Source organism: Nycticebus coucang, chromosome 10 (assembly GCF_027406575.1).
Source record: "Nycticebus coucang isolate mNycCou1 chromosome 10, mNycCou1.pri, whole genome shotgun sequence".
Taxonomy (NCBI): Eukaryota; Metazoa; Chordata; class Mammalia; order Primates; family Lorisidae; genus Nycticebus; species Nycticebus coucang.
Window position 1 is genome coordinate 55,817,062 of NC_069789.1, and position 27,553 is coordinate 55,844,614.

At 46.6% G+C, this 27,553-nt stretch overlaps 1 protein-coding gene across 6 annotated transcripts in view; it reads right to left on the reverse strand.

The window, feature by feature from the left end:
* Window positions 1-2,877: 2,877 nt before the first annotated feature.
* SRGAP2 (SLIT-ROBO Rho GTPase activating protein 2) overlaps window positions 2,878-27,553 on the reverse strand; it is a 270,004-nt gene continuing 245,328 nt past the window's right edge. For 2 of the 6 annotated variants that reach the window (XM_053605449.1, XM_053605448.1), the window contains exons 17-23: window positions 25,755-25,860; window positions 20,180-20,404; window positions 16,380-16,459; window positions 14,294-14,474; window positions 12,427-12,573; window positions 8,588-8,912; window positions 2,878-6,355 (exon numbers count right to left, since the gene is read on the reverse strand). In XM_053605449.1, coding sequence (XP_053461424.1) covers window positions 5,972-6,355; window positions 8,588-8,912; window positions 12,427-12,573; window positions 14,294-14,474; window positions 16,380-16,459; window positions 20,180-20,404; window positions 25,755-25,860 — 1,448 coding nt within the window. In that variant the 3' untranslated portion in view covers window positions 2,878-5,971. Of the gene's footprint in view, window positions 6,356-7,801; window positions 7,897-8,587; window positions 8,913-11,322; window positions 13,305-14,293; window positions 14,475-16,379; window positions 16,460-20,179; window positions 20,405-25,754; window positions 25,861-27,553 lie in introns of those variants that run through there. The other 4 variants (XM_053605453.1, XM_053605452.1, XM_053605450.1 and 1 more) reach the window with 3 other exon arrangements.

Genomic DNA, 27,553 nt, shown 5'->3' on the forward strand with positions numbered 1-27,553 from the left:
CCTTAAAAAGAGGAGGAAAGAAAAAGATGGGAAGGGGTTATGTGGAAGACATTGGGTGGCGGCATCTCAGGGGCAGTGTGTACTCGCTGTGCTCTGCCACAGGTGTGAAGGGCTCAGTAACAAGACCTCAGAGCCCACTCGGCTCCTTGCCACTTTCAGAAGTTAGCTCTGGCTGGGAACTTTGGGTGCAGGAGGGACATACATTGCAGCCAGACCTGGAGCCAGTCCCCTGAGCAGTGGGAACAGGAGCTGCGGGAGCAGTATCCAGCCTGCTGAAGAAAACTGGTCCCTGAGTCCCCGTGTCATCTTTCCTAGTATGGAAAAGTATTTCAGTCTCTCAATTCTTCAAACCTTTTCCACATCTTTCCCTCCCACCCTCTCTGCTAATGACCTTGAAATAAAAGCAGCAATCAAAAGGGAATGCCCTTACTTTTTCATTCCCACATCCACTGCCTACCTGCCTTGTGTTTGTCCTCAGACCTGCCTTCCTCCCATGAGACAGAAGAAAAGTGCCTCCTCTACTGGGGGTGGCTGACCCTTCCAGTTGTCCTGTGTAACCCACCCCTCCCTGGAGTAATTCTTCCCATTGTCCTGGGTCCTGCCTGTTGAGAAAATGTGCCTCAGTGCTGTCCACCTTCCAGAGAAAAATCTGGCCCTGACCCCTCTTGATGCTCCCCATTCAATGAGCTGTCAAGAGCTAACGCCTACTCTTTCCTTCCCATCTATTGCCTAACCCATTCTAACCAGACTCATCTCCTCACTACTGAAAATGCTCTTGTCCAGGTAACCAAAGAATTCCCTTTCTATGCCAGCTGCATTCAATAGTTGATCCTTCTTCCTTGTTGAAATACTTCCTTCTCTCGGTTTCTGTGACCCTGTCACCTCAACCACCTACCTCATTGTCACTTGCTTCTCTCCTTTGCTGGGTTTCTAATTATTGGAACCTTCTCTTTTTTTCCACCTACACTTTCCTCCCAGGATTGTTTGAATACATCTATGTTGCTTCTAGTATGTTTTCAGGTATGATCTATCCTTGCAATCCCAGACTCATACATCCAAGTGTCTATCTGATATTTGCACTTGGACGTCTACCAGTCATCTCAACCTTACCAGGCCCAGCAGATTTCTTAATTTCCTGCGTTACTCATTCCTGCCGGAATGGTCTTTCCCAGGCACTATCTTATTACAGTGCTCCATTTTCAGAGTAACAGTTATTTTGCTCATGTATTTGTCCTCCCCAATTAGAAAGCTGCATTACCTATTTCTTCTGTTCAGGACTGTGTGACAGTGCTTGCACACAGAGGCTTGAAGTTTGTTTAAATGATTCAGTCTTTAGCATCTGGAATATGCCAGGGTTGCTAACTCTTGAGTAAAAAGAAACATTATATACCTATGGATGTACACATTTAGATTAAATAATCATGAAGACTGTTTCCTAAACTCATACCTACCTGAGCTCCTTTTTTGGTTTCTATCTGGATGGAACGGATTTGTATTTTGATTATGTTCACTGCCACTAGTTTCCATCAGAATATGAGATGAATGCAAAGGACCTAAAAAGCATAGCCTGTCTTTGCCTTAGCACCCTCTGCAAAGGCTCTTTGGTCTCCTCACAGCTTAAGAATTGGCTCTAGTCAGGTATTGTGGCAAGTGCCTGTAGTCCCAGCTACTTGGGAGGCTGAGGCAAGAGGATCGCTGGAGCCCAAGAGTTTGAGGTTCCTGTGAGCTGTGATAGCACAGCACTCTACTCACAATAACAGAGTGAGACTCTGTCAAAAAATAAATAAATAAATAAATAAAAGAATTGGCTCCATCTCACAGCTGCTCTGGGGTGTTCTAGGCCATCCCCATTCTACTTTCATTCAGGGAGCCGGAACTCATTGATACCACAGGGTGGCAGAACAGCCTTGGCTTTCACTCACCCAAGCCCAGGGCCTAGCAAGAGAAGCTCCAGACAGTAGCTATTCCTTTAAAGCAAGGGCGGGGGTGGGGGGCGGTGGGGGTGGGGAGGGAGGGAGAGAAGACAGGTTGGAAGGGCATGACAGAGCTGAATAAAAGATACACAAGTAGTAGCTGGAGATAACAAACCCCAGAAGAGGACCTGAAGTGTTTGGTCTAGGGCGGGGGGTTGAACACAGGGCACCCTCTTGGATGTGAGAGATGTGATCCTTCCCCAGGACATCCGGTGTTAGAATAAGCCTATGAAAAATAGGTGTGGGTCTTAGGGGATCTAGGATGCATTTGAAGTTGTTATCTTTGAATAACTGTGCCCTTGTACCATGCTCTGCTAGAATCGAAATCTAAAAGAGAGAGCATCTTCTGTCTCTCCCACCCTCCCACTATGCTAGCAGCATATGCTTAGCTCTTCTCCCAGAGGGAGGGGGCCTGCTGGGGGCAGAACGACTCAGGGCTTTGGTTGGGGAAGAAATAGAACCTCTGGTCACCTTTGGTTGTAGCCAGCAAAATTTCCAAGCAACTTCTTAGGCCTCACTCCTCCCAAGTCAGGAAATCTGACTGGAGATAGAAATGAGAAGACCTCATTGAAAACAGGGAAGGTGGATTCTGTGAAGGAAATAGTTCTCATGGCAACAGACTGCCCAATGGTGAGCTGGAAGATTTTCCATAAAACCTCTTAGGCTCCACCATAGGCTACATGGAAATGTTGGGTGGGAGTGGGACGGAGGGCCCCCATACTAAATGCGACTTGCTGTGCCTCGGTGGGGGAGGGAGAAGGGGGCTGGCTCTAAGGTCATCTCATCTCTCCCTCTGTTGCCAGGCAGGACTCCGTTAGCTCAGATGAATCAAAATCCCTCCCAGGCAGCTGCACTCTCGAATCAGAGATTTCAGAGAATGGAGAAGGGATATAGACTGCAACACTGAAACCTAAAAATGTATTTTATTTTGAAGTTGTGCTTTGGATTTTCCCCAATCCAACATCTGTTGAGTGACAGTCTTAGGTTCACACAAAGCATCTCCAAGCATACATACAATATTCCAGTTATCAACACTATTTTAAAGAATATACCATTTTACACAAATGTGACATACAAGTCAGACGCCACAACATTGCAATTCCCTGGAAGATGAAACTTCTCTTCTGCACGTGAAGCACATACACACCAGCCCTTCCAGTGCTCTGTTCATCCTGATGCTGGCGTCGTCACTCCTCATCTGCTTGGGGAGAAACCAGGGCGCCCTGAGGAGGTTGGCAGAGACCAGTGTTTCCAGTTTACAGGTTGCTGGCTACAAACTCCTCTCCTTTTCCAAATTGGGATGCTAGCAGCCCCATTCCACCTCTTTCTCAAAGACTGACCCTTCAGAGTCCACATTAGGAAAAGGATCCGTGCCACAGAGGCAGAGCAGGGCTCTTTGAAGCATCATGCTGGTTTCGACAAGCATATCTGAGGAAGACTGGTCTCCCTAGGCCCTGGGTGGCCAGCTCCTTTTGGCTCTTCGGTGTAAAATCACAGTGTGCAACCTCAATTCCAGTTGACTGCAGTGAGCTCCACCGAGAAGGACTCTTCTCCTATTGGTTCCTAGTCCTCTCAATAGGACCATCTCACAGGTATCAGGAGCACCAGAAATGGGGAAGACAGCTCTGCGCCCAGGGTTGGGTTAGTAGGTGACCACTCACACACTGTTCAGTTCATGATGCAAATCAGCAGCAGATGGACACTGACCAAGGGGATGGTGAACACAAGTCATGTACAGGGTTGAAAGAGAAATAAGGCAGGAGCAACAGAATAGGCCCAAAGCATTGTCATTAAGGAAGCTTTGCTTTTACTTTCTTAGAGGGGAATGTGCTGGAGAGAGGGGGACAGGGCAGGTGTGGGTATCAATTTTGATTAGTTGGATTAGAAGGAATGTGAAGTAAAGGGTGGGGCTTCATTTCCAGCAAGGAAATAGATCCTTGGGTATGAAAGCCCCCAGTTGGCTCAGGACCTGTGTAAGCCCAGGTGACAGACCAGTAAACTGAGTGACAAAGGCCTAGGATCCAAAGGCTCATAAGGTGCCTGTGGTAGGCTGACACACTTTACTGAAGGGCTTCTTTGGTTCTCCCTTCTAGCTCTTGGAATGGTTTATTTGGTGCCGCAGGTTGGCTTGTTCAGTAGCGGCTTCCCACAAAGCTTCCTTTCCCTTCACACAGAATGAGGAAAAACCTTACCACTTTCTATAGATCCAACTACCAACTTCACATGTTGGTCCAAAAAGGATCTCTTCTAGGTGGAAAGATAAGACAGATTTTCCTACCTGCATAGCAACCCACCACCTCTCCTGCACTACAGAAGATAAAGGCTAAAACAAAAGCATAGCTTTAAAAGCAGAAAACAAAGAGGAGTTTCAGCTTTAACTCCAGTTGCTGCCTGAGACCTATGGAGACATGAACACCTCCAGTCCTGGTACTCCCAGGTAGCATGATGTTTTAGGGGAACCGGGAACATGGGCACCAGGTTTAGAGACAGAATTGGAGCAAACATCTTTGCATTTTGGAGGGGAATCAGGGAAAAAGGCCAAAGGAGGGCCAAAATATTCAGCATCCAATTTTAAATTTTCTTTAGATTCTGGCTTTGGGAAGGATTTAGAGCTTGTGAGGTCAAAGTACCCTTAGTTATCTTTGTTTGGATAAATTAAAACTAATTTTAAGGGACAGTGTCTCTCTTTATTCTAACTAGGGCTCTCTAAGCCCCTATTGGTCCCGGAAGAGAGACCTTATAAAATAACTAAAATAAGAGGTGAACTTAAAATACATTTTCTTTTTTTTTTTTTTGTAGAGACAGAGTCTCACTGTACCGCCCTCCGGTAGAGTGCCGTGGCGTCACATGGCTCACAGCAACCTCTAACTCTTGGGCTTACGCGATTCTCTTGCCTCAGCCTCCCGAGCAGCTGGGACTACAGGCGCCCACTTAAAATACATTTTCATTTTGGAACAATTTGGGGGTTAGCAAAGCTGAATTTTTTAATAGAAAAATGAATTTAATGTTTTGAGTGTCAAAAACAAAAGTAGGAAGAAGGACCCATTTCTTACCTTTTTCAAACCTGCCATCAACACAATAAAACTCTCTTAACGACTCTTTACCCTAAAAGGAACCAGCTATAAAACCGTCTTATGCAGGAAAATGTCTTAAATGGGAAATGGTCCACCAGGGACAAATATAGGAACCTGGGAAGCATCTATACATTCAGAAAAACTTTAAACGTTCCTTAATAAGATTGGAGTGTACTTCTAGAGGACGGAGGAGAGCAAGAGCAGACACCAATGACCAGTTCACACCAACAGAAAGAAAACAGAGAGAAAGCCCCCAGCCCCAGACAGGTTACAGGATTGCTCCATCCTGTGAAATCTCATGTGATGGAGAGATTTCAAAGGCCAGGATCTCTGGCCCAGAGGGAACAAAGTTTGTAATGGAAATGGAGACCCCTGGTGGCTCCTGTGTGAATTGTCACAATAACTTACAAAGAGACTGGTCTATGAACAGGAGAGGCTACACATGCCAGAGATAGAAAAGATGTGTGTATGTGTGTGTGTGTGTGTGTGTAAAATGAAGAATGGACTATATATGATTCTCTATAATCAGTACCCAAAACAAGATGCCACTGAGAGCTAGATGGCAGTAGCCAACTATCTGGTCAAGGCATCCCCATGGTCTGAAGGGACTGAGTCTTGTGCTCATGTCCTGTCGACGTGCCTTGCCAGATTTCACAGTGACTTGATAATGAAAAACTCTGTCTCTGGCTAACCTAAGAACAGCATGGACTGCAGCTGACTGGATTACGATGACTGGGGGAAACAGGGCAGTGGGAAGGGAAGTGGAAGGAGACAATGAGGGCTTCATTCTCAAGGTTTTAGGTAATGGGGAGGCTAATTCCTGCAAGAACTTAGAATCTAATTTTCAACTGAAGTCCCCAAGCTAGTTAAATAGGAAGATTTTAATATCAGTCAGTCCCCCTGTCTAGAATTAAATTATATGCCTCAGACAGTACAAGACTTGTCAGTAGACTGTGGGGAGGCTGATGAGTTGACACCAGGGCTAGTGGCATTTGTTTTGGGGAAGACAGTGGGCTTGGGCCGTGTGGCTGGTGGTTTGACTGGGGCAGCCATCTTGACAGACTTGACAGGCCGGAAGGCGCAGGCGATGTCCCCAGCAGTACTGGCGCTGCGCTGAAAGGCTGGCTCTGGGTCCTTGAGAAGCTGAGTGTGCAGGGGGCTGGAGGGCTCTGATGTGGGGGCCACCACCGGGGAGGTTTTGAGGGGCTCCAAGGTGTCCAGAACCACATCAGGGGTGTGCTTGACGCTGCTCTGCCGCTCTAGTTCCCGCAGCTCATTCAGGGCTGAGTTCATTGTTGTCTCAATATCCTGCAAAACAGGAAAAAGGAGGAGGTGAGGCAAATGAAGGGAGAAGTCCCCAAGGAGCCTACTTCTACAACAGAGGCCAAGTCTCGAAGAGACCAACTATAAGATGTCTAGATTACTGTAGCTAGCCAAAAATCTTAACACATGACTGCAAGAAAAGTGGGGAAACAGGGACAGAGGGAGTTCCATTATCATGATATTCTTTACCTTTAGAAAGAGTGGTTGTGATGTTTTTAAATTAGAGACCTTGGGCTTTAGGGATAGGTATAAAATATTTATGGATAAAATGACATACCCAGGGTGAAGGGGAAAGGTGGATGAACTAAGTGTGGCCAGGAGTTTGGTCAGGAGTACATGGGGATTCATTATCTGGTTCTCTCTACTTTTGGGTAAGTTTGAAATTGTACATAATAATCAATTTCTAAAAAAGTGGTAGAGATGATGTACAATCTTCATTCTCTTGCACTTTGAGGCCAAAGGTTAAGAGGGTTAGTCCTTCCTCCTCAGGGGCTAAGGAAAGTTTCAAGAGGCTAGTCTCTGAAGATCATCAGGATACCTCTTCTGACCCCTCCTTCCTGACTTATGGCCCACTTTGAAACCAATTTCATCTACCCATCACCATGGGAGGGGACCAAACAATGACCAGGAGGGGGCACCAAAGCCCATGTAGGTGAATTGCCTGCAAATCAGGGGAGCACTTTAGAACTTAAACAGCCATCGTAGCCCAGGGGCTCAAGGCACAACCAAGAACCTTTATAAGCAAGCCAGCTGCCTCCCAGAGAGACCTCCCAACTCCCACCCCCTCAAACTTGGGTCTGGCACCCCCAAACCACCATAGGGCTACTCCTTGGGATTAGGCTCACACTGAAAGATTCTATGTTCTAAGCAAAGAACCCAGTGAAGGTTTCTTTGTCTTACAGAGTGATCCATGCTTTCTGTTGACAGCAATTCAATTTTTCTTTTTTTCTAATTAAAAAAATTTTAATTATTATGGGTACATAACAGTTGTCCATCTTTATAGGATACATGTGATGTTGACATAGGCAGCGATTCAATTTCACTCATCCCTATGACATTCTCACACCCTTAAAATGCTCAGGAAGAACACCTCCTTCCTCAGTCATGCTCCGCAACTACAGTCTGTCCCAGCTGTGTACCTTTTCTTGACATTCCTATTTGGCCAAGGGGAGAGCTGGGAGGATTCCCATGGTGCAAGGCAGATTGCAGCCAAGAGCTTTAACAGAGGCACAGAATAGAAAGCTAGCAAAGCAAGACATCTCAGGCTCGTAGCTCAATACTCAGCTTGCCAGGTACACCTCCTTAAGCACAGCACCGCAGTTAAGCCAATAGAGACCAAGCCCAGCCTCTATTGCCCCCTGGAAAATGGGGTGAGGACAATCTCAACTCAGTTGAGACATAAGAGGGCAACATTGAGCCCTTAGTTCCTACCTGGTCTAATGAAAATTATATAGTTGGGAGAGACGTCTGAGTGAACTGCTTGGAGTGGCCCCGGAAGTCGGATTTTTAGAGGTGGGGTTGGATCTCTGACATTTCATGGAAAACAGACAGTCATCAGTGTGATGTATACACGGAAGAAAGACCCTGTAATCAGGAAGCTCATCGCCACTGCATGTTGAGCTTTGGCCTAGAAATCATTTTGGTACCTGAGCTCTCAGCAGCAAGACTATTTCTGGGTCTTTAAGATCAGGCACAGATTGCTTGAATTACATATTAATTGGTTTATGGATCAGAGACAGGTCCAGATTGTTGACTGGTCATCTACACAGTAGGTTCCAGAGGGTAGCCTTAGGAATTAGAATAATGGGGATGAGCAGAGCCATATAAACATGTGGCCAAAATGACATCTGAGTCTCAACACTCAGGCAATCTCACTAAAGTCTACTGAGGTCTGAGACTCAAAACGTGGGCTAAGTGAGTTCTATCTACTCCAATTCATGGCTTTAAAAATCACAGCATTCTTGGCAAATAGCCCATGTATGAGCAAGAAGCCAGAATTCTTTTATTCTCTCTTCAGGTTCTTCTTGGGTAGAGAGGGATAGGCAGATTGTGGGTTAAGCCATCTTATCAGGTCTACATGTCCAACAGTAGACATGGATTTGGTATATAATGTATAAAATATTATTTTGTTTCAACTCCTGTTATAATTAGCATGGGCTGTGCTAAGTGGCAGTGGCAAGTTTAGACTTATGCTGTTTGTTCAGGACCCTCAGTTACCTGTGCAATGACCTCAGGGTCCATGGGCCGATGGTTATTGAAGCTTTTTGATCTTCCTGCTGTGGCTGTCTTCCGGATCTGTGGACTATCCAGCCGATTCTTCAGGGATGAATGGCGGCTGATGGAGTTGAGGCTCCCATGCCCACCGATGGGACACTTTTCTGGCCCTTCCTTGGGAAGACTCTGGCTCAAGATGGGTTGTGAGGATGGGCGGCAGCTAGCCCCCACCCCTGGGGAGGAGGAATCAGTCAGGGAACCACTCAACACATGGCTGTCACTCCGAAATGTTTTCCGGATGCTTCCAGATTCTGGACGCTTCCTTTGCCTTCAATCACAAACAGAAAGGGCAATGTGATCAGGGAGCTCTGGCTCCAAGGAAGCTGGGACAAGTGAGAGGGGGCAGATGTTGGCCCCACGGGACTTCCGGAAGGAACATGTTCTTTGCTTGGTGTCACCTTCTCTTGCATTCTCTTGTATTCTCCATGTCTCTATTCCCCTGCCACCCCCAACCTGGGCAAAAGAGAAGTGGATACTTACTTGGTGGTCAGGAGCTTTGAGTTCTCAAGATGTAAGGTGCTGTCTGAAAAAATGTCTGATTAAATGAAAGTTTCTAATGGGAGACAGATTCATGAAAAGACCCCTTCCATTTCTGCAGTGAAGAAAGGCCAAGGCCCCAGGTAGGAGAAGTCTCACCATCACCAAAGAGGTGGGGGAATTGCTGGTAAGAGGAGAGTTAACTTTTCAAATCTTAGTATGTCCCTTGATCCAACAAGAGTAACTATTTTGGGCTCTGGCAAGAGGCTGTCGTTGCTTATTCTGCAGATATGGAACAGAATAGTTTTCAACAAGCTGCAGTTAGGGTCCCATTTGTGCATTTTCTTAATGTGGAAATACTTGCATACATCTACATGACTCCTACGTCAACCAGCACTGGCTTTAGCTCTGGCTCTGGGTCAGCTTATTTCAGATCACTTAGGGCTCTTACACAAAACGGTTTGGCAGGATCCTAGTTATATGGGTGTTGCCTGCTGCTGAATAATTTCATTTTCTCTTGGAATCAGATTTTAAAGGACCTAATCTAAGAAGCAATGAAACTCCTGGTCCAGATGGCAGCTGGACAGCTCTGATCTTGAATCTACTAAGGGAGACTGGGACTGAATCTGGAGCTAAGGGTGTAAGGAAGGATGGGATAGGATAAGGAGAGGTCAGTCGATGAGGCAGGGCCACTGCTCTAAGCCAGTCCTGGTCCTACTCCCTGCTGAGTCTTCCTCATCTTTACATCCCTGGAGCCCTCCCAGGACCTGGCACATATCACAGTCTTAGCTTTGTGAGTCAGCCCTTCTCAAGTGGAAAAAGGATGTTCTCAGAGTCTTATAAGGCCCTGCTGGAATGACCCCTCCTCTGCAAAGATTTCCCTGGCACCACGGAGTCTAACTGCAGGCAAAGTGGATCCTGTCCTCCTCTGTTCCTTCACAGCATCTATGATACCACTTTTTAGTTACTTGTTTACATAATCTTTACCTTGCCAGACTAGGAGTTCTGAGATGAGGGACCATGCCTTATTCTCCTCTGAATAACCAGCATCAGTGCTTGCTATGACAGTAGTAGATATGTAATAAATGCATGGTCAATTGAAATGCCACACCCTCATAATTCTTTGCTGATTTCCTTTTTCCACTTGAGTATGGCTGACTCACAAGCTTAAAACTGCTGAGAAGGCAGATTCATGCTGTGGCTGCAGCGTGCCTATCACGGGCCAGGCCCCAGGGATGTAAAGATGAGGAAGTCAGAGTTCCCGGTTTCAAGGAGCTCATTCTGGGGCACAGGGGATCTGAGTGCACCATGAGTATCAAGAGGTACTCAAAATACTTTGGGAATATAGTGTAAGGGTACCTGACTCAAGCTTTCCTAAGGAGGTATATCTTTGGATTGAGTCTTGAAGGGAAAAGAGGAGCTGACCAGGTGAGGAGACCTCAGGCGTGGAGGCCCAGGGGTAAGAGAGAACCTAGGCACTCAGGAGACTGAAGGGCTGTGGGAAGAGTGACAGGGGGTGGGCAGGAGTAAGGCTAAAAGGCAGACTTGCTCCTAAGGGCCAGACATGCATGGGGGCTACTGCTCACCCAATGACCAGCTGGTATCTGGGTAGGCCATAGTGATAGAGGCTTGTCCTCCAAGAACCCGATTATGAGAAGCTGGATACCTCCAAGAAAGGAGTTCAAGAGGATCACCTTCTCTTTTTACTGGACATTCATCTTTGGACTACTTCAGCTGTTACTTCCGTACAAATGGCATGAAATCTGCGGTATATGATGGCTTAAAAATATGTACTTAACTAATTATTTAACTCTCCCTCCACCAAACCTGCCTTGGTTTTCAAGTTAATTATAGGCTTATGACCTTATAATTATAGGCTTATACTTATTAATAATATAGGCTTATAAATGAGGGAGAAAAATGTGATTAGCCCACAGTTACTTTGTATTAGTTTCCCTTCCCAGCTGGGCAGAATGCTGGAGGGAAATATAAAATCCTGGTTTTTTTGTTTGTTAGGTTGTTTTTTTTTTTTTTTTTTTTTTTTGCTGGTCCGAATTAAATTATAACTACATTGAGTAAGTGAACTGAATAAACTACTTTACTAACTTGAGGGTGAAAGAGATGGCAAACAGCCATGTGCCCCAACCACTCCCGCTGCTACCGTCTGGTTGGAAAAAAGCCAAGAGATCTGGGAAACCTGGTATAGTTTAAAAACAACAAGCATCTTTTATTCTCCTTCCAGTCTCAGTGTCCAGAGGCTACGGTTAACAGGTTTTCAAAGTGCAAATCATTTCATTCCTCCAAAGCCAGAGGGGAATAAAAACTGTACAGCATCTCCAATCCATATTCATCAGGAGCACCCTGGAGCTGGTCATCCTGCTGGCATGGGGCCAAGTTTCAGGGGCTGGCGGAAAGAGGTCTGTAGGCTTTGGGACTTGGTGTCTGGCCCCTTGAGATGACATTAGTTCTCCAATAACCTGAATGCCTCTCAGGGAGGCAGCGGCAGGCAGGCGTGGAATCCCTCTGGGCAGCCAGATCAGGCGTGGGTGGAGTTAAAACCCCAGGATGTTGCTAACAGCCACATTGAAAGCTGAGGGTCAGAGTTAAGAGCCTGCTGGACAGGAGTGGGACTGTGCAAAGGGGCTAAGAGGGAGGGGTAATACACAGGGCTAATGCAATAGGGAAAAAATGAGAAATCATTTTCCCTTGTGAGGGGCAGAGTACAAGGGAGCTAGGCATGAGGCAATGAGCAAAGAGCTCAGGACAAAGCTTTCCTTGGGGACACAGTAGTCTGCTTTCCTCCACTGGAGTCAATGCAGGATGGGGCAGCAACAGACACATGATATTGAAATCAACCCACCTGGGCCAACATCAGTCTAGCAGGACACACACGAGACTGAATCTTTGCACAAACAAGGGTGAAGGGAGACAGAATTGGAAAAGAGAAGGCACCTCTGAGAAACAGTACAAAACCACGTTGTATAAAGTGACCAAAGCTTGGGCCAAAGTTTTAGCGGTAAGAGTGCCAGGAAGGTCTGGGCTGACAGACACCGTGGGAACACACAATACAGCACCCTTCCACAGCAGAGGGGCAGCTAGCTGGAGATCTGGACCTGCCCCCGAGGCCTGTAGAAGCTTCCTCAGCCCTGCCTGCCTTGCAGCAGCAATGAACACATGCAGACTGTTAGGCTGGGGGAGCTGGGAACCCTCCAAGCAGCACAGGAATGGAAGGGGGGTTAGGCTGGAGGGTAAGGCTGGGTGTTGCAAGTCATTCAGGGGAGCAGAAAATGAAAAGCAGAGCTTACTTGTTGATGTTTGCAAGATAAATATCGGCTACATGACCCCCACTGGGACAGCTGGCCCCCGCTCTGGCTGTCACCTTTTCTTCAGGTGGCTCAGAAATGACCTCAATCTCAGACTTGGGGCTGGACCTCTCCACGACACCGTCCTCGCTGGGGGAGAAGGGGCAGGCAGGCAGGGAGGAGGGAAAACAACAACAACACAAAAAGCAGTGTTAAATCGGCGAGATGGCCCCCCCGACACACACGCGACCCCACACAGCTCTGAGGCGGCAGCAACACCTGGCTGGGCTAGCTCTGTGAGCAGAGGCAAGGAAACCTAAGGGCTGGAGGGTCGTTTAAATAAAATAAATAATCCGCTGAGCTCTGCGGGCTCCTCAGCTCCTCAGGAAAGGTTGGCTAGGGGACACCTGCATTCGAGGCATCTGCCTCTACCCCATGCTGCTTTCTCAGGGTGGCGGGCTGAGGCCACCTCCTGGAGAAGGAGGTGGCAAGTCCAGGTTGTGGTTTATCTGCTGAGGTCCCGGGCACTGCCAGGTAAGGACAGTCCTCTCTGTGGTGGCTCTGGAGATGCCGGCGTCGAGGCAGGACACCGCCACACTCTGTCGTAGCGCATCTCAGCCCCACTTAGAGCGTCCAGGCCGGTCCCAGGTTTCTCCACTGCTCTCCTGGCCCCTCTGGCTACTGATGACAAAGAAAGCCCCTTCTCCCTCACAATTCTTCTTCTCTTGATCCTGTAGTGAAGTCATAATGCTAAATTTGGGAGGGTCCTGTCCACGCACAGATTGCCACCAGGTTTTCGATGCTATGAACAGAGGGAGGATTTCCCTGCAGAACGAGCCGGGGAGAGGCTGGGAGGGTGCAGAATCACTCAGGATATCAACCTTTAAAAAATAATATTAAGGGAAGGACTAAAAACACTGACAGTATCGTATCCAAGGGAAGGGAGTTGGGGGCAGAGGCAGGGCAAAGGGACAGGAAGGCAGGCTTGGGTGGGCCCAGGGGACACTACTTCAAAGGATGGGAACCAACTGACATCCCATCTCTCTGGGCCAGTTCAGGTTCCCTTTGTTCCCTGACATCCTTTCCCTCCTCATTCCCATCTTCCCCCAAATCAACCTCATCTAGGTTAAACACACTGGGTCCTTTCCATAAGGCTGATGTCTCCTAGAAAGTAACTTTTCATTTTCATTTGCAAGGGGAAAAGTGTCACCAGCAGCTCAACATGTTGGAATGAGCATAATTGTGACAAAAAAAAAAAAAAACTGTGACAAAGAAACAAAAATGTTTTATCAACCTGATCTTCCCAGAAAGGAAATATAGGTGATCAAATAAAAATAATATAATAAAACGCCAGGCTGGGTGTGGTAGTTCACGCCTGGCGGGAGGCTGAGGTGGGAAAAGGGCTTGAGGTCAGGAGTTCGAGACCAGCCTGAGTTAGAGCGAGACCCCACTACCCCACCCCTACTAAAAACAGAAAAAATTATCCTGGCATGGTGGTGCTTATAGTCCCAGGCTGAGGCAGGAGGATCACTTGAGCCTGAGCCTAGGAATTTGAGGTTGCTGTGAGGTATGCTGATCCCACTGCACTCTAGCTGCACTCAAAAAAATAAGTAAATAAAATAAATAAATATATCCTCATTCTTACTTATCAGGTATAAACATGGATGAGCACTGGCAGGTAGGTTTCCAAATTCATTGCGTTGGGGCTGATTTGCAGGGTACAGATAGTGGGGAGATGTTAAAAAACTTTCTACTGAGGAGAGTAGAAGGGAAGAGAGGGCTTTCACAGACCCACTGGTGCCCCCTGGGGTTCGTCTCCCTCAGACTCATGAAGTTTCACTCCCACAGTGCAGCCAGGGGCCCAACGTACGTGTCTTGGACCATGATGTACTGATGGGGGATGAGTCCGTCAATGCCATTGTGCCGGCCTTCCCACCAGTCGTCGGAAGCCCGCTGGTAAAGCAGCAGGGACGCCCCCTTCTTGAAGGACAGCTCTCGGGCTGTCCGGCCCACATAGTCAAACTTGGCGATGGCCTCAATGGGCTCACATTCTGAAAAGGACAGAAAGGAAGGAAATACGTGTTCTTGGATGTACAGACTCAGGAATTGGGTGGAAAAGCTCAATTAACTTATAGTGGAAGATAACTTAATGTGAAAAATAAGCCTTGGATGATCTACAAAGCAGGTAATCCCCATGTATCCTGTGCCATTGCCCTAAAAGCCCTGGTGTCCTCTTCCCTGCCTTTGCATCTGCTGTTCCCTCCACTGGTAATCCCCATTCTTCTCTCTCATCTGAACACACCAAGACACAACTCCAACACCCCAGCTTCCCACAGTGACTTCTTTGGTCTTTCCATAGCTCTGTGCGCTGAGTTCTATCATCCAACTTGCCATACTGTACTTTGGGAAGTATTTATTTTCGGATTATATAACTCCATTAGTTCTAGAAAAGTTATACTGTATTTTAAATATTTATTTATGTTATTCATTCCTCCTAGTAGAGCATGAGAGTAATTAGAAAAATTAAAGGGGGTTCACAAATGCAATGTATTTTTCCTTTTGTGTGGCTTCTGTCTTCTCATCTGTAAAATGTGGACAGTAAGAGTGCCTTTGTCATGAAGTTGTTATGAAAAGCCAATGACTTAAAATTAGTAAAAGTGCTTGGAACAGTGCCCAGCCCATAGTAGGTGTTACGTGTGCATTAGTCATAGTTGTCACTGTTATCAGTATGTTTATCTGTTCTTGGCTGCTGGCAGAGATCAGAAAAGAAGGCTCCCAGAAACCTGGAATCTGAGATGAAAGTCAGCTGGTCTGGGTAGTAACAGAGAGGCTGCTTAAAACCAAGGCTATGCCTAGACAGCCAGTGAACAGGCAGGGCCAGAGACTGCATTACAGGAAGCTGAACAGAGAAAGCCTGTCTAAACATCCCAATCTTGGTTCCTTCTCTATAGCCTTGGGTACATCACTTGACCTCTTTGACTTCCATTTTCTGGACTATGAAATAGCAGCCATATCTATTTGACTAGAGATTAAAGAGGTAACATAGATAAAGCCTCTAACAGTGTTGGGCACACGGTATGCTCTAATCCAATACTAATTTCCCTAGTTCATCTACTGCTCTCCTATAGAGTGGCAAATAATCATGCTGATGCTTTTGATGTCCGGATCTAAATAAGCAGTCTCCTGCTTAATTTTTTTCTCCTTTAAAAGTTGGCCTAGGATTGCAGAATTCCCAGCAAGGCAGGGAGCAGGGAAAGCTCTATAGACTGTGCCATTTTATTTTTGTGCCCAGAAAATTCTGAGGCGCCTTGTCAGCCGCTGAGGCTTCCAGAGCCCAAGTGATCCAAAATGGAGGTGTGGAACTGTTGGAAGGAGAGGAAAATGTGCTGGCGGGACAGACCCTAATAAATCACAGGCACTGCAGAGGGTGACAGCTGAGCATTCCGCCCCCAATGCATATCCACCAGGCTGCTCAGTGCACATCTGCCTGCACTTTGGAAAGGGTCAATTTTTCCAGTCAGCAGGCGTAAAGGCGTGTGGCTTCTGCATCCTCATTTCCACTGTCCTCTGTTTGCTTCTGCTGGGTTCTGGGTATCCGGCTTCTCTGTTCTCTAGGCTTACTGTTTTTCAAATGTGCTTTCCTTAGCTTTGGTCTCCAGCTACCTAGCAGGAATCTGAGCTGTGATAAGGGGCTAACATGCTGGATCCAGGCCAGACAAGGAGCTGGGAGGTGGGGCAAGAACATGAGAAGTCTAGTTTTTCTTTCTGGTTTAGTACAGAGACCATTCTATTTGAGAAGACGGGCTGTCCCTCCACAGAAGGGAAGACAGGAGAGCCCCCTGGCTATCCTCAGGGGATGGCTGGGCTGGAAGGTTGACCAGGCTCACAGGATATATAATCACTTCCTTCTGCTTCACCCCCTGCAGTCCCACTGACCAGGAAGCAGGGCTTCATACCATCATCACTTGTGTGGTGCTCTGTGGTCACATCCTGGGTTGAGTCTTCAGCCAAGGTAGTCTCTCCATGAGGACTATCGCTGCAACAGAAGCAAGAGTGACTGGGACATAGTGTTTGCTTAAAAAATTCTTGTCTTCCCCTTTGTACAGCCTTGGAGCAAGGGCATCAAATTGATCTTATGCTCTATCTACCCTAAGGGTACGTAACAGACAAATGCTTATAATGAAATACAAGGCTCCAGAGGTTCTCTGGTCTAGCTCCTGCTACAAAGACTACTTGGGACTTAGAATATCTTGAGATTAAAAAGAAAGCCCTTTTGAAGTTATAAAATACATTTTTTAGAAAATATGGAATAATTCAATTCCTTAAGGGCTAATTCCCTATGTGAATTCATTCCTGGTTCTCAAGGAGGAAGTCTGGTAGAAGGGAAAAACTGTTTTCCCATCAGATACAACTGAGTCTGAAAACCAGCTCTGACACTAGTCATGTGTAACCTTGACCAAGTTACTTAATATCTTTAAACCTCAGCTACCTCGTCTATAAATTGAAGATAATGATCTGTTGTGTGAGGATTTAATGAAACAATTTGGTAACAAGTTTGGCATACAGGGAGAGTTTAACAAATGGTACTTCTTCCCTTCTTATTTTGCTTGATGCTTCTAGGTTACTTTGTGGGTTAGACCGTGTACTGATGAGAAAGTAAGAGGCGAGGCATAGGAGTGGGTAGGAAAGAAAAGTAGGGGAGGAAGGTCTGCTGTGGGCCAGACTCTGCTAGCGGGCAGGCATGGAAGCCCAGTCAAGTTCTTGAAATAATTTGTACAATCTAAAACTATCCAGGGTGGAGGATTGAGACTGGCCAGAGAAGTTACTGGTAAAGTTGTTTCTACACCTGATCTCATGGACTTCAGAGTTTGTGAGGATGGGCACCTGTAAAGTTCTTACTTCCTAAAAAGTAGAGAAACTCTGTTCATTTCTAAAGTTCTCCCCCACACCCCCAAGTGGTAGGTAGCGACAAGTAAGCCTTTCCAGGCATTTCTGTGACAGCAACACCCTCCCACTCAACCCTACAGCCTGGCCACATGGTTTCTACCTTTGAGTCCTAAACCACCTTCATTCCCATGAGATGGTCCTACACTCCTGGGAAGTTCCTCAAACACCAGGTGTTCAGTTCGAAACTCACCCCATATGGAGCAAATCAGTTCCAAGGAGGTTTTCCAGACTCCAGAGAACATTCTAGGAGAATATCAATAGGGATCCTCTTTGTTAAAAAACATAAGCATAATTTCTCACTGTTTGGGGGGCCTAAAAACCATCTGTTGACTTTAGGAAAAGTCCTGGAACCTCTTGGAGCCCCCAGAGGTGCACAAGGCAAAGGCAAACTTTTCCCCAGGACTTTAAGCCCATTTATGTGGCCATCCACTAAGGCAACAATTCTGAAATTCAGAGATCTCTGGAGGGCTTTTTAAAAAACAGACTGCCCCACTCAGAGATTCTGAGTCACTAGGTCTGGGTGGCGCCAGGGAATTTGCATTTCTAATCAGTCTCATGTGATGTAGGTGCTACAGGGACTCCACTTTGAAACCTCTGTTTTATGGCAAAGGCAAGATGATGCTTTTTAAGGCCCCTTCTTGCCCTAAAATCCTGTGTTTCTCTGGTCACACACCCTCAGGCCCAGCAATGCCCCTATTAGGCCCGCCAGCACCTGAAGTCTCAGAAGAATCATGCCCCCAGCAGGTAGCCCTAGAAAAATTGGTTCCATTTCCAGGGTGGTAAGTGTGGTGAAATGGATTTGCCTCTCCTCTCCACAGTGTGGGACACAGGTGCTCCCTACATTGGTGGAGCCTGTGTGCTCCCCTCACCCTGGCTGACTGAGCCTCCTGGCCATTCTCCAGGCTCCACCTCTCCTTCTATTTCCCCTTGCTGACCTCCTTCATTGCCCTAACTTACTGTGCTGGCATTCTTCTCTCTTTCCTAGGGAGAGGAGAGGCCAGGAGCTTTCTGGGTGGGTGTGAATCCCATGGTCTGAGGTCCCTCTCAACCCAGGGTCACTGACTCTGGATCTCAAGTTCTTCTGGCCTCCTTACCTAGCATGTGGTAGTTATGGTCCCTGATTAGCCTTGTGGGTTTTACAGAGGCTGCTAATAAATGCTGGGTGCACAACAAACAGGGGAGGGGAGCTGGGGAGAACACCTTGGAGAAAGGGAAGGAAAGTGCCCTCCTGTCTGTACCCTGTGAGCCACAGCCTTCTGTGGATGCCTGCTCCACTGGGCTAGGATGTGGGTGCAGGGCTGTGGGGGAGCTCTGTGCCCTGGGCATTGGTCCAGAGCCTGCAGTGGTTTGATATTTGAGAAGTAATGGCAGACGTTCTGCCAGATTTTAGCAGGAAGGTAAAGCAAGAATTGGGAAACACGGTTCCATAGCTTTTCACCATTATGCACGAGGGAAAACCAACTTTCTAAGTCACATGCACAAGGACAGCTCCCTGAAGCTCGTCAGCCAGTATGCTGAGAACTGAACTGACCAACGACCTCCCCAGTCACTACTGACCATCTGTCGGTGACAAAAAGCTTTCTCTCCCAGCTGGCCAGCATAGGTCCCTCCAGCTCACACCCACACACTGAAATCTGCAGTACAGCAGAGAGGAGTGAACCCAGGGATGTCACTGATATTATTATTATGTTCACAGACAAGTGAATGCCAATTTCTTTACTCCTTGGGCAAGAGGCTCTTCTGGGAGGGTCAGGGAGAAGTGTGGCCCAACTGGCCTCTAATTAAGTAAACAAGCTCCCCTGTCCTCCTCTACCTCAGTCAATAGCAATGGGGCTGGTCGAATTGGTTCCAGATGTTGAATTTAGACAGAATCCGATTTGGGCTGGCTTGTGCTTTCAGCTCAGCTGAAACGCTATTTAGGAGAAGTCGGGAGGGGGAGGAGAAGGGGGACATTAGGGACTAAAAGAGGAAGGCAATTGTCTTTGGTGTGTTTAGCAGAAAAATGACATGGTAAGTGCTGTTGTGGTGAGCAGTGTGGGGTGACGGATGGTGCCCTATGCTAAGAGATAAGAGATCAGGATTCAGTCATCACTGGGTGGCCTGAAACACCATCACTGGTCTCTCTGGGTTGTAGTGACTTCTGTAAAGTGAAAATAGTGATTTGTCTAACAGAGGGTTCTGCCAAAGATGCGTCCTAGGGATTCCACTTAGAGCTCTGTTTCCAGGCTAGGGCAGGGAAAACCCTGCCCCATGGAATCTAATCCTGCTTCAGAATGGCAGTGCACCTAACCTGCCATCAAGGGAGCTTACCTCTCTTTCTCTCCCCAACTTTCTGAAGTCATTCTAACGTGTCATCTTACAAACTCAGGAAATTATGCCTCGTATCTAAGCTTGTCTGAATAAGAAAGGAACTCCCTGGGACCCGGGACCATCTTTCTCTCCATACACAGCACAAAGTAGGAACCTGAGAGATGCTATTGGCTAGAGAAAGCAGTTCCATACGAAACTTTATAAAAATCTGTTCCTGGAGACTTTTAGTATTCCTATTAATGTTGTTATTATCTTTCTGAATGGTCCCTTGCCACTCAGAATCCATAAAAAAAGGGAGGTGGCACAAAGCAGTATTTATTTTCAGGTAGGACTGAGGTGGGAGACTGCTTCTACCATCCCCACCCCCTGGCAGCCTGGAATGCCTGGGAGTGGGAGGCTGGGAGGATCTGGGTTTCCCTTCAGTTTTTGTTTGGCCATCTGGCCCTCATGCCAGTGTGTGTTGGTGACTCCCCCAACCCTCCAGGCCCAAGCCCCCTACCAGTAATCCTCCATGCTTCCTCCTCTGCTGTAGACAGGGCCCTCCAGCTCCCTGGGGCTTGGGAAGATGTTCTCATGCTGGATGATGATGGTTTTGATCAGCTCATTCACGTGGGCTTGGCAGGACACCTGGTCGTGGCCCTCCGGCACTGACATCAGTGAGGGCCCGAAGCAGATGGCGAGGTTGTAGGGGTCCATCATGTTCTCTTCACTGAACTGTGATAAACTGGACGAGAAGGGAAAGGGGGCAAGATGGAAAGCTGTCGCATGAATGCCCAGAAAACACAATCACAGAAGGCGCTGCCAAGAGCAAAAGCAGAAGGTCCACAAATTGTCACCCGCCTTTCTGAGCATCAGAGGTCTTCCAGAAAGTCAGCTGGGAAGAACAGAGTGACCACCAAGATGGTGATTCAGGAGCCAAGGAAAAACAAGGTGGAGGTACCTTCCTGTAGGTCTGACCTTTCCTCTCTCCCGAACTCCCTCTTCACATCCTCTTTACTGCCCCATCCTCACCCCTACTCAGCTCATCCACCACAGACATTCTGTCTTGAGAAGATACTCTGCAGAGCTGAATATGGCTCCCACAGGCCAAGGCACTAAGGTATCAGAGCAGACAGGGCCCCCAGGATGCCCTGGTAATGACACGGCCAGAGGCGCAGGCATTTTGCATTGTGTATCTTCTTCATAACAAAATAATCAAATTATTAGGGATATTCCATTCCAGCCTCTAGACTCATTAAAAAAATAGCCAACTGATTAGCTTTTGTATTCCATCAAGCCAGTGAATTTCTTTCTGCGACAACTAATGCAATTGTTTTTCATTTTCATAATATCCTCCTACATTATTACATACAGGATCTAGTCAGGAAAGGGTCGGCATGCTGTTCAGCTTCTGCTCAGGCTTTCACTGGGTGCAGGCTGACTTTATTCTCGGGCATTTATTTATTCTGGGAACACCCCCTTCTCAGCCAGCACCTGCTCCAACCTGTGTATCCAACCTTGGTCAAGGATCCAAGGCTTTCAATGAGCCATTGCATCTGAGGGGTACCCACTGGGCCTTGTCTATACAGGCACTGAGGGCTCGGCCAACTCTGGATGCATCCCCCACACAGTCTGCAGAGCAGTGGGTTCTACGGAGTGTGGCCTCCCTTATGGGTATCAGCAGTAAATCTCCTGCACCAGATTCTGACAGACCCTGAGAAGAAACCAAAACCCTCTAATGGGGAACTAGAGGCCTAACACTCCGCTGTCTCCATCTGAGTAGTTGCTCTTCCATAGTAGGAAGAGTTTATTTCTAGTGTTCCCTGCATCCAGACTCCTCTAACCCACTGGTGTTTTCCGCTCTTGGAGGTGCTGCTTTGTACCCATTGCCCTTTCAAGAATCACTATGGGACATGAGAAGTGGCACTATGGATGTGAATGACTGTGATGTGAAGAAAGAGTTGAGAATCACTATTCTCTAGGACCTAAAATCAAATCTAGGAGAGGCCAGTGATGGGCCAGGTTACAGATCTCAGTGCTGGATGGCTTCACAGGAATGTTTTTGTTTGTTTTGTTTTTCTGAGACAGGGTCTTGCTCTGTTGCCTGGGGCAGGGCAGTGGCAGTGTCATCACAGCTCATTGCAACTTCACACTCCTGGGTTCAAGTGATCCTCCTGCCTTAGCCTCCCAAGTAGCTGGCTCTACAGGTGCCTGCCACTATGCTCTGCTAATTTTTTCTATTTTTAGTAGAGACAGGCTCTTGCTTTTGCTCAAAAAGTTCTCAAAATCCTAACCTCAAGCCACACTCCTGCCTTGGCCCCCCAGAGTGCTAGGATTACAGATGTGAGTCACTGCACCCAGCCTTCACAGGAGCTCTTAAAGATTGAATTTTATACTCTTTCCTTGGATCCTGAGTTAAAAGGGAGCAGCAATTTAGAAAAGACTGGGAGAAGTTTCTAAGCCTACGTCTTGGTCAAATTAAAATTGGAGAGAGATAGGAGAGATAATTACTTCGGTAACCTCAGGAACTGAGGCCTCAGGAACCTGAAAGCTAAAGCTACAGCTAATCAATCCCAGGCTGGCCAGGTCTTGGTGTCACGGAGAAACAAGGAGGAGGAAAGCCCTGGTTCTTTAGTGTGATACCACAATGGTTTGCTAACAAAAGAAAACAAGGCCGGGCATGGTGGCTCATAGCTGTAATCCTAGCAATCAGGGGGGCTGAAGAGAGTGGATTGCTTGAACTCAAGGTTTGAGACCAGCCTGAGCCAGAGCAAGACCTCGTCTCTAAAAAGTAGCCAGGCGTTGTGGTGGGCGCCTACAGCCCCAGCTACTTGAGAGACTGAGGCAAGAGAATCGCTTAAGCCCAAGAGTTTGAGGTTGTTGTAAGCTGTGACGCCACGGCACTCTACTGAGGTGACAAAGTGAGACTCTATCTAAAAAAAGAAGAAAAAAAGAAAAGAAAACCAGCCATTTCTGGGGAACCTGGTGGTTAAAGTGAGACAAATGCTAGCCCTTAGAAGCCCAGGTTAAAGCTCTGTAAAAGATGACAAATGCTATGAAGCCCACTAAGGAAATGATGTTCAATTAATAGATAGCTATGATGACCCGGGACTTGAAGAGGACTCATCTTCATGGACTATGTGGCCTTCTGAATCTAGGTCCACTTTTTACTCCCATGAAAATATAGACTAAGATCTTTTCTCTTTTCCAATGGATAGTGTGAAGGTCTAAGTTTAGGGGCTAAAACAGTGGTGCTTAACTGAGAGACACAAACTCCTTCAAGAACTTGATAAAACCTAGAAAAATTCACGTATGTGCACAGACAAGTGCACGGTGTTTTGTTTAAAACATGGTGTTTAGGGTGGCACCTGTGGCTCAAAGGAGTGGGGCACTGGCCCCATATGCCAGAGGTGGTGGGTTCAAATCCAGCTCTGGCCAGAAACTGCAAAAAAACAAACAAAACAACAAACAAACATGGTGTTTATCATTCATGTTTGATGGTCATGAAAGCTGTGTGTAGTCTGAGACCTCAAACACTGCCTTTTTCTTTTTTTTTTGTAGAGACAGAGACTCACTTTATGGCCCTCGGTAGAGTGCCATGGCATCACACAGCTCACAGCAATCTCCAGCTCCTGGGCTTAAGCAATTCTCTTGCCTCAGCCTCCCGAGTAGCTGAGACTACAGGTGCCCGCCACAACGCCCGGCTATTTTTTGGTTGCAGTTCAGCCGGGGCCGGGTTTGAACTCGCCACCCTTTGTATATGGGGCTGGCGCCTTACAGACTGAGCCACAGGCGCCACCCAAACACTGCCTTTTTATTTTTAAAGAAGTATCCAATGGATAACACTGGTAACACCTCCCTGCTTTAATTTTTTCTTCTTTTTGGTGTCAACTTATATTTCTGTCATCTCCTCTAAGAGTTCCACTACATTTCTACAGTTTCAGTTTGTAACATCAGCATATTCTCCTAACTGATTTGGACTCATCATCTTTCATGCATCTTGGGAAGGTTCAGAATGGTGGTTAGAAACAGAGGCTTTGGGGCATGGGGTAATGAGGAAATCAGCACTGGTAGGGGAAACTTGCTTTTGATCATCTTCTTTTCTAGATTTTTCACTTTTCACTCCAGAGGCCCCCAGCTGAGTTCCATTTGGATTCCTGACCACAGAACCTGCGACATATTAAGTTTTCTTGGTTCCTTGAGATTGAGGATATTCCCAATCCAAGAATAAACTGCAGCCAGAATAAAGTACACACAGACCGAGGACCCAGAGCAATGATGGAAAAGTGTCCTGTAAGTCTGGACTTAGGTGGGATGTCCATCAGAAGCCACTTTTCAACTATGGTAGAACCTCTGCAGTTGACCACCTCCCTACACTGACCACCTCCTGAAATTGACCAAATTTTCACAGACCGGACATGCACTTTATGTATGTTATCAGTAGAGCAGACCCGGTTCCTATGTTGACCAGTTTGTCATAGTCCCTTGGATGGTCATCTTACAGAGGTTCCAATGTACCCTTACACCTGTCTGTAAATGTACATGGTATCCACTGCCATCTGCCCATGAAGGTGGACATCTTTATACCCTGTGTCCTGCATCCTATTTATTGTTTTAGCGAACAATGTGATTATTTATGCTGCATCTTTTCAATGTAAACTTTGAGTTTACATTGATGAGTGAATCAATGTTTTTTTAACCCGGAAAAAAACCAGTAAAGTAATACCTAACCCAGAAAAAACCAGTAAAGTAACTACCTAACAATTTCAAAAATTGCGACCTGGTTGTTTGTATCCTCACAATAACCTGAAATAAAAGCAGTTCCCACATTTTGTTCAACAGCGGCCACCATCTCCGTTCATGGTGCTCACACTGCTGTTTCTCGGTACTCAGGCCCTGCCTGCTCCCCCAAGCCCTTTGCCCACCGCTGTCATGCTCCCTGCTCTGTAGGGACAGACTAAACTAGTGTTGAGGGCAGGTACGGGTTCATGAGGAGAGACAATGGCTGGTGGCCCTGAGAGGACTGACTGACTTCCAAGTAATTAGCAGAGTTTCCAGGCTGCATGTGAACACCCTGTGTGAGTCATTAGGGGTTTTTAACCCAAAGGCAGTTATGGTGCTGAGTCAGAAACCGGCTAATGAATAAAGCAGAAGCAGCCACATGCAAGAGGCCATTCTGGGAGCAGGGACCCTCTGTAGCCCTGCAGGACTCACAGTGGGGCTATGTGATGGTATGGTATGGGTGCGTGCCCCAGAAAAAGTCTCAGGCCTGATCCACCTTATGGGAAGATTCTTCATTTTCACACAGAAATACCTGTTAAAACACTGTGGCCGGTTGATTTAGATCTGGAGGAATATTTTTCGACTAAATGAAAAACCACAAGGCAAGAGCGATGGAAAATAACAAGTGAATTCAGCCTCAGGGTTGGGGAGTCCCTGAGAGGGCCGAGATAAACTGGGGAGTGCCAGCCCACTCTATGGGGTAGCTCTACACAGGAAAGTGCTGTCGTGTGGGAATGCAAACCTAGTGTTGCCAGATTTAACAATTTTTCAAAAGAATCTAGAAATCTAGGTTTTTAAAAAGTGAAATCTTCTGCATGCTTCCCAAATCCAAATCCATTTTTACCAGGTTGCCAGATTTAACAATTTTTCAAAAGAATCTAGAAATCTAGGTTTTTAAAAAATGAAATCTGCTTGCTTCCCAAATCCAAATCCATTTTTACCAGGATACTTAAATCCTGAGTGTTCCCATGGCTCCTTTTCCACTTCCTTTAGGCTGCTGCTCCTGTACCATCTTCTCAGAGACGCCTCTGTGGCCACCCATCTGTAGTGCCCCCCCTTTTCACCTCCTGTCCCCCCACTATTCAGACCCCTGCTCTCTCTCCCTCTTCTTTACCCTTACTTATTTTCCTTTAGTTAAATGATATCAAGGCTTCGTCTCTTTTTTAACAATGTATTCTTATAGCCTAGGACTGTGGCCAGCAGGTGCTCTATAAATATTGTTTTGGGATAGACGAATAGACCCAAGTCCACCTGTGAACTTCCAGTAGCCAAATCAAGGCCCAATCCAGTTGTTCACTGGGGAGGCTACTCACTGATTGAGAAAGGCAAAGAGGTATCTCATGATAATCAGAGTGGTTTTGGGCAGGACCAGGAGGACTTTCCGGATGTGCAGAGCTCTCTCCTGTAGGTTGTCCATCGCTGAAAGAAGAAGGCCACATGTTATCCTCCACCATGACTGAGATCCCAGGGAGCAATGATTTGAAGTTTTACTACAAATAGGAGCAACACAGGGAGCAGCAGGTGAAGCCCACATACAGCACTGGTGCCCAGTAACAGGACTTTAAGCCCTGTTGATCCTTGGCGTGAGGCTGCTGGAAGAAGACACTTACTAGGCTCTAGACACTTACCCATGTCTAGAGGTAGACATCTTACAGGATGCATCTTACAAGGATGCAAGATGTATGCTCCCTGGGCACAGAAGGAGTTGGAGATATTCCCCATGCCACCTACTACCCTCTTATTCAAATGACCAAATATAAGGAGCTGTCCACAAACTGGCTGTGACTGTTCAATACCCAGCCTTAGAGGGCCTACATCTGGGGAGGGAGACAGGCCATATGTGGGTTCTATCCTACCCACTCTACACATGTGTCAACGCATCCTTTGCACAAGTTTGGGTTATCTTCCCTCTCCCTTATCTGCAGCAGGGATGAATAGAACGTGGGAGATAGCAGGCCCCCAGGTAAGGAGAGCTGTCCAGGAAGAAGACAGACAAGTTTCCTTATGCTGTGGACAGAGTGGTTACAGGTATGGCTGTGTGCCTATGCCCTCCATCATGGGCAGCCTCTCACTTCCACAGTGTACCATGTAGATATTTTCATTTTCTATGAGTGCCTTTATGTGAAAAAGAAATAGGAAGAACTGTATTAGAAGGAAGAGTGTATCTCAGGGGAGACTTGGGTAGCCAGGGGATCTTGAGCTGTGTTGGCAACCCCAGATTGGCTTAAGATACTTTGCCTAGGCCCAGACCTGGAAGCAGACACATCACTCATTTACACTAGATGCCCATAAGTAGAGTCAACAAACAAAATCAGAGAGCCACTTCCTGAATATTCTAGGCCTTTTGGTCTCAGAATAACTGAAAGAAAAATAAGTGCTCAGGGCATATATTGAGCCAGACTAGAAACCTGGAGTGGGGGCATAAAGACCCTGGTTGACCTAGGAAGAAGGATCATTTTTCCATTTAAAGGGCACCATTCCCTCCAGTCTCTAGAGCCATCATTCAGATGGGTTCTGCTTCCAGGTGACCTGATAGCAATCCAAGTTTCCATTGATTGTTTTCCATAGGAAAATAAAAAGAGAGACTGTTTCTGTATCACAAGCTAAACAAAATGGTTAAGAATAGCTTTTCAAGACCCAAATTTAGAGTGAACCCCTATGAGGGTAAAGTAGAGAATACATCTTTCTCTTTGGGAAAATATCATATTACTACGGCACATAGGCTTTTGTTCCTAGAAGGATACATTTAATACATCCACCAAGTAGCATCATATTTAAAACAATAAGCAGGAGATGTTTATAACACTTATGCTTTTTCTCCTTGTATCATGAGATACACAGATCTTTTTCTCCTTGTATCATGAAAAGTGTAAGTATTAATGTGTAAGCTTCAAATACATAACTGAAAATCACTAAGTCTTATATATGAATATAAAGGTATTTTACTAAAAGAATTTAAATCCCAGAGAAGCAAAAATATTGAAGACTGAGCTGAATCATAAAGAAAAAAGTCAGGAGGCCTGACTTGGGGTCCTTGACTATTACTGAAAAGCCATTCCTGTGGAGGAGAAACTTCACTGTGCGAAGCTTATGAGAAAACACAGATTTCTCA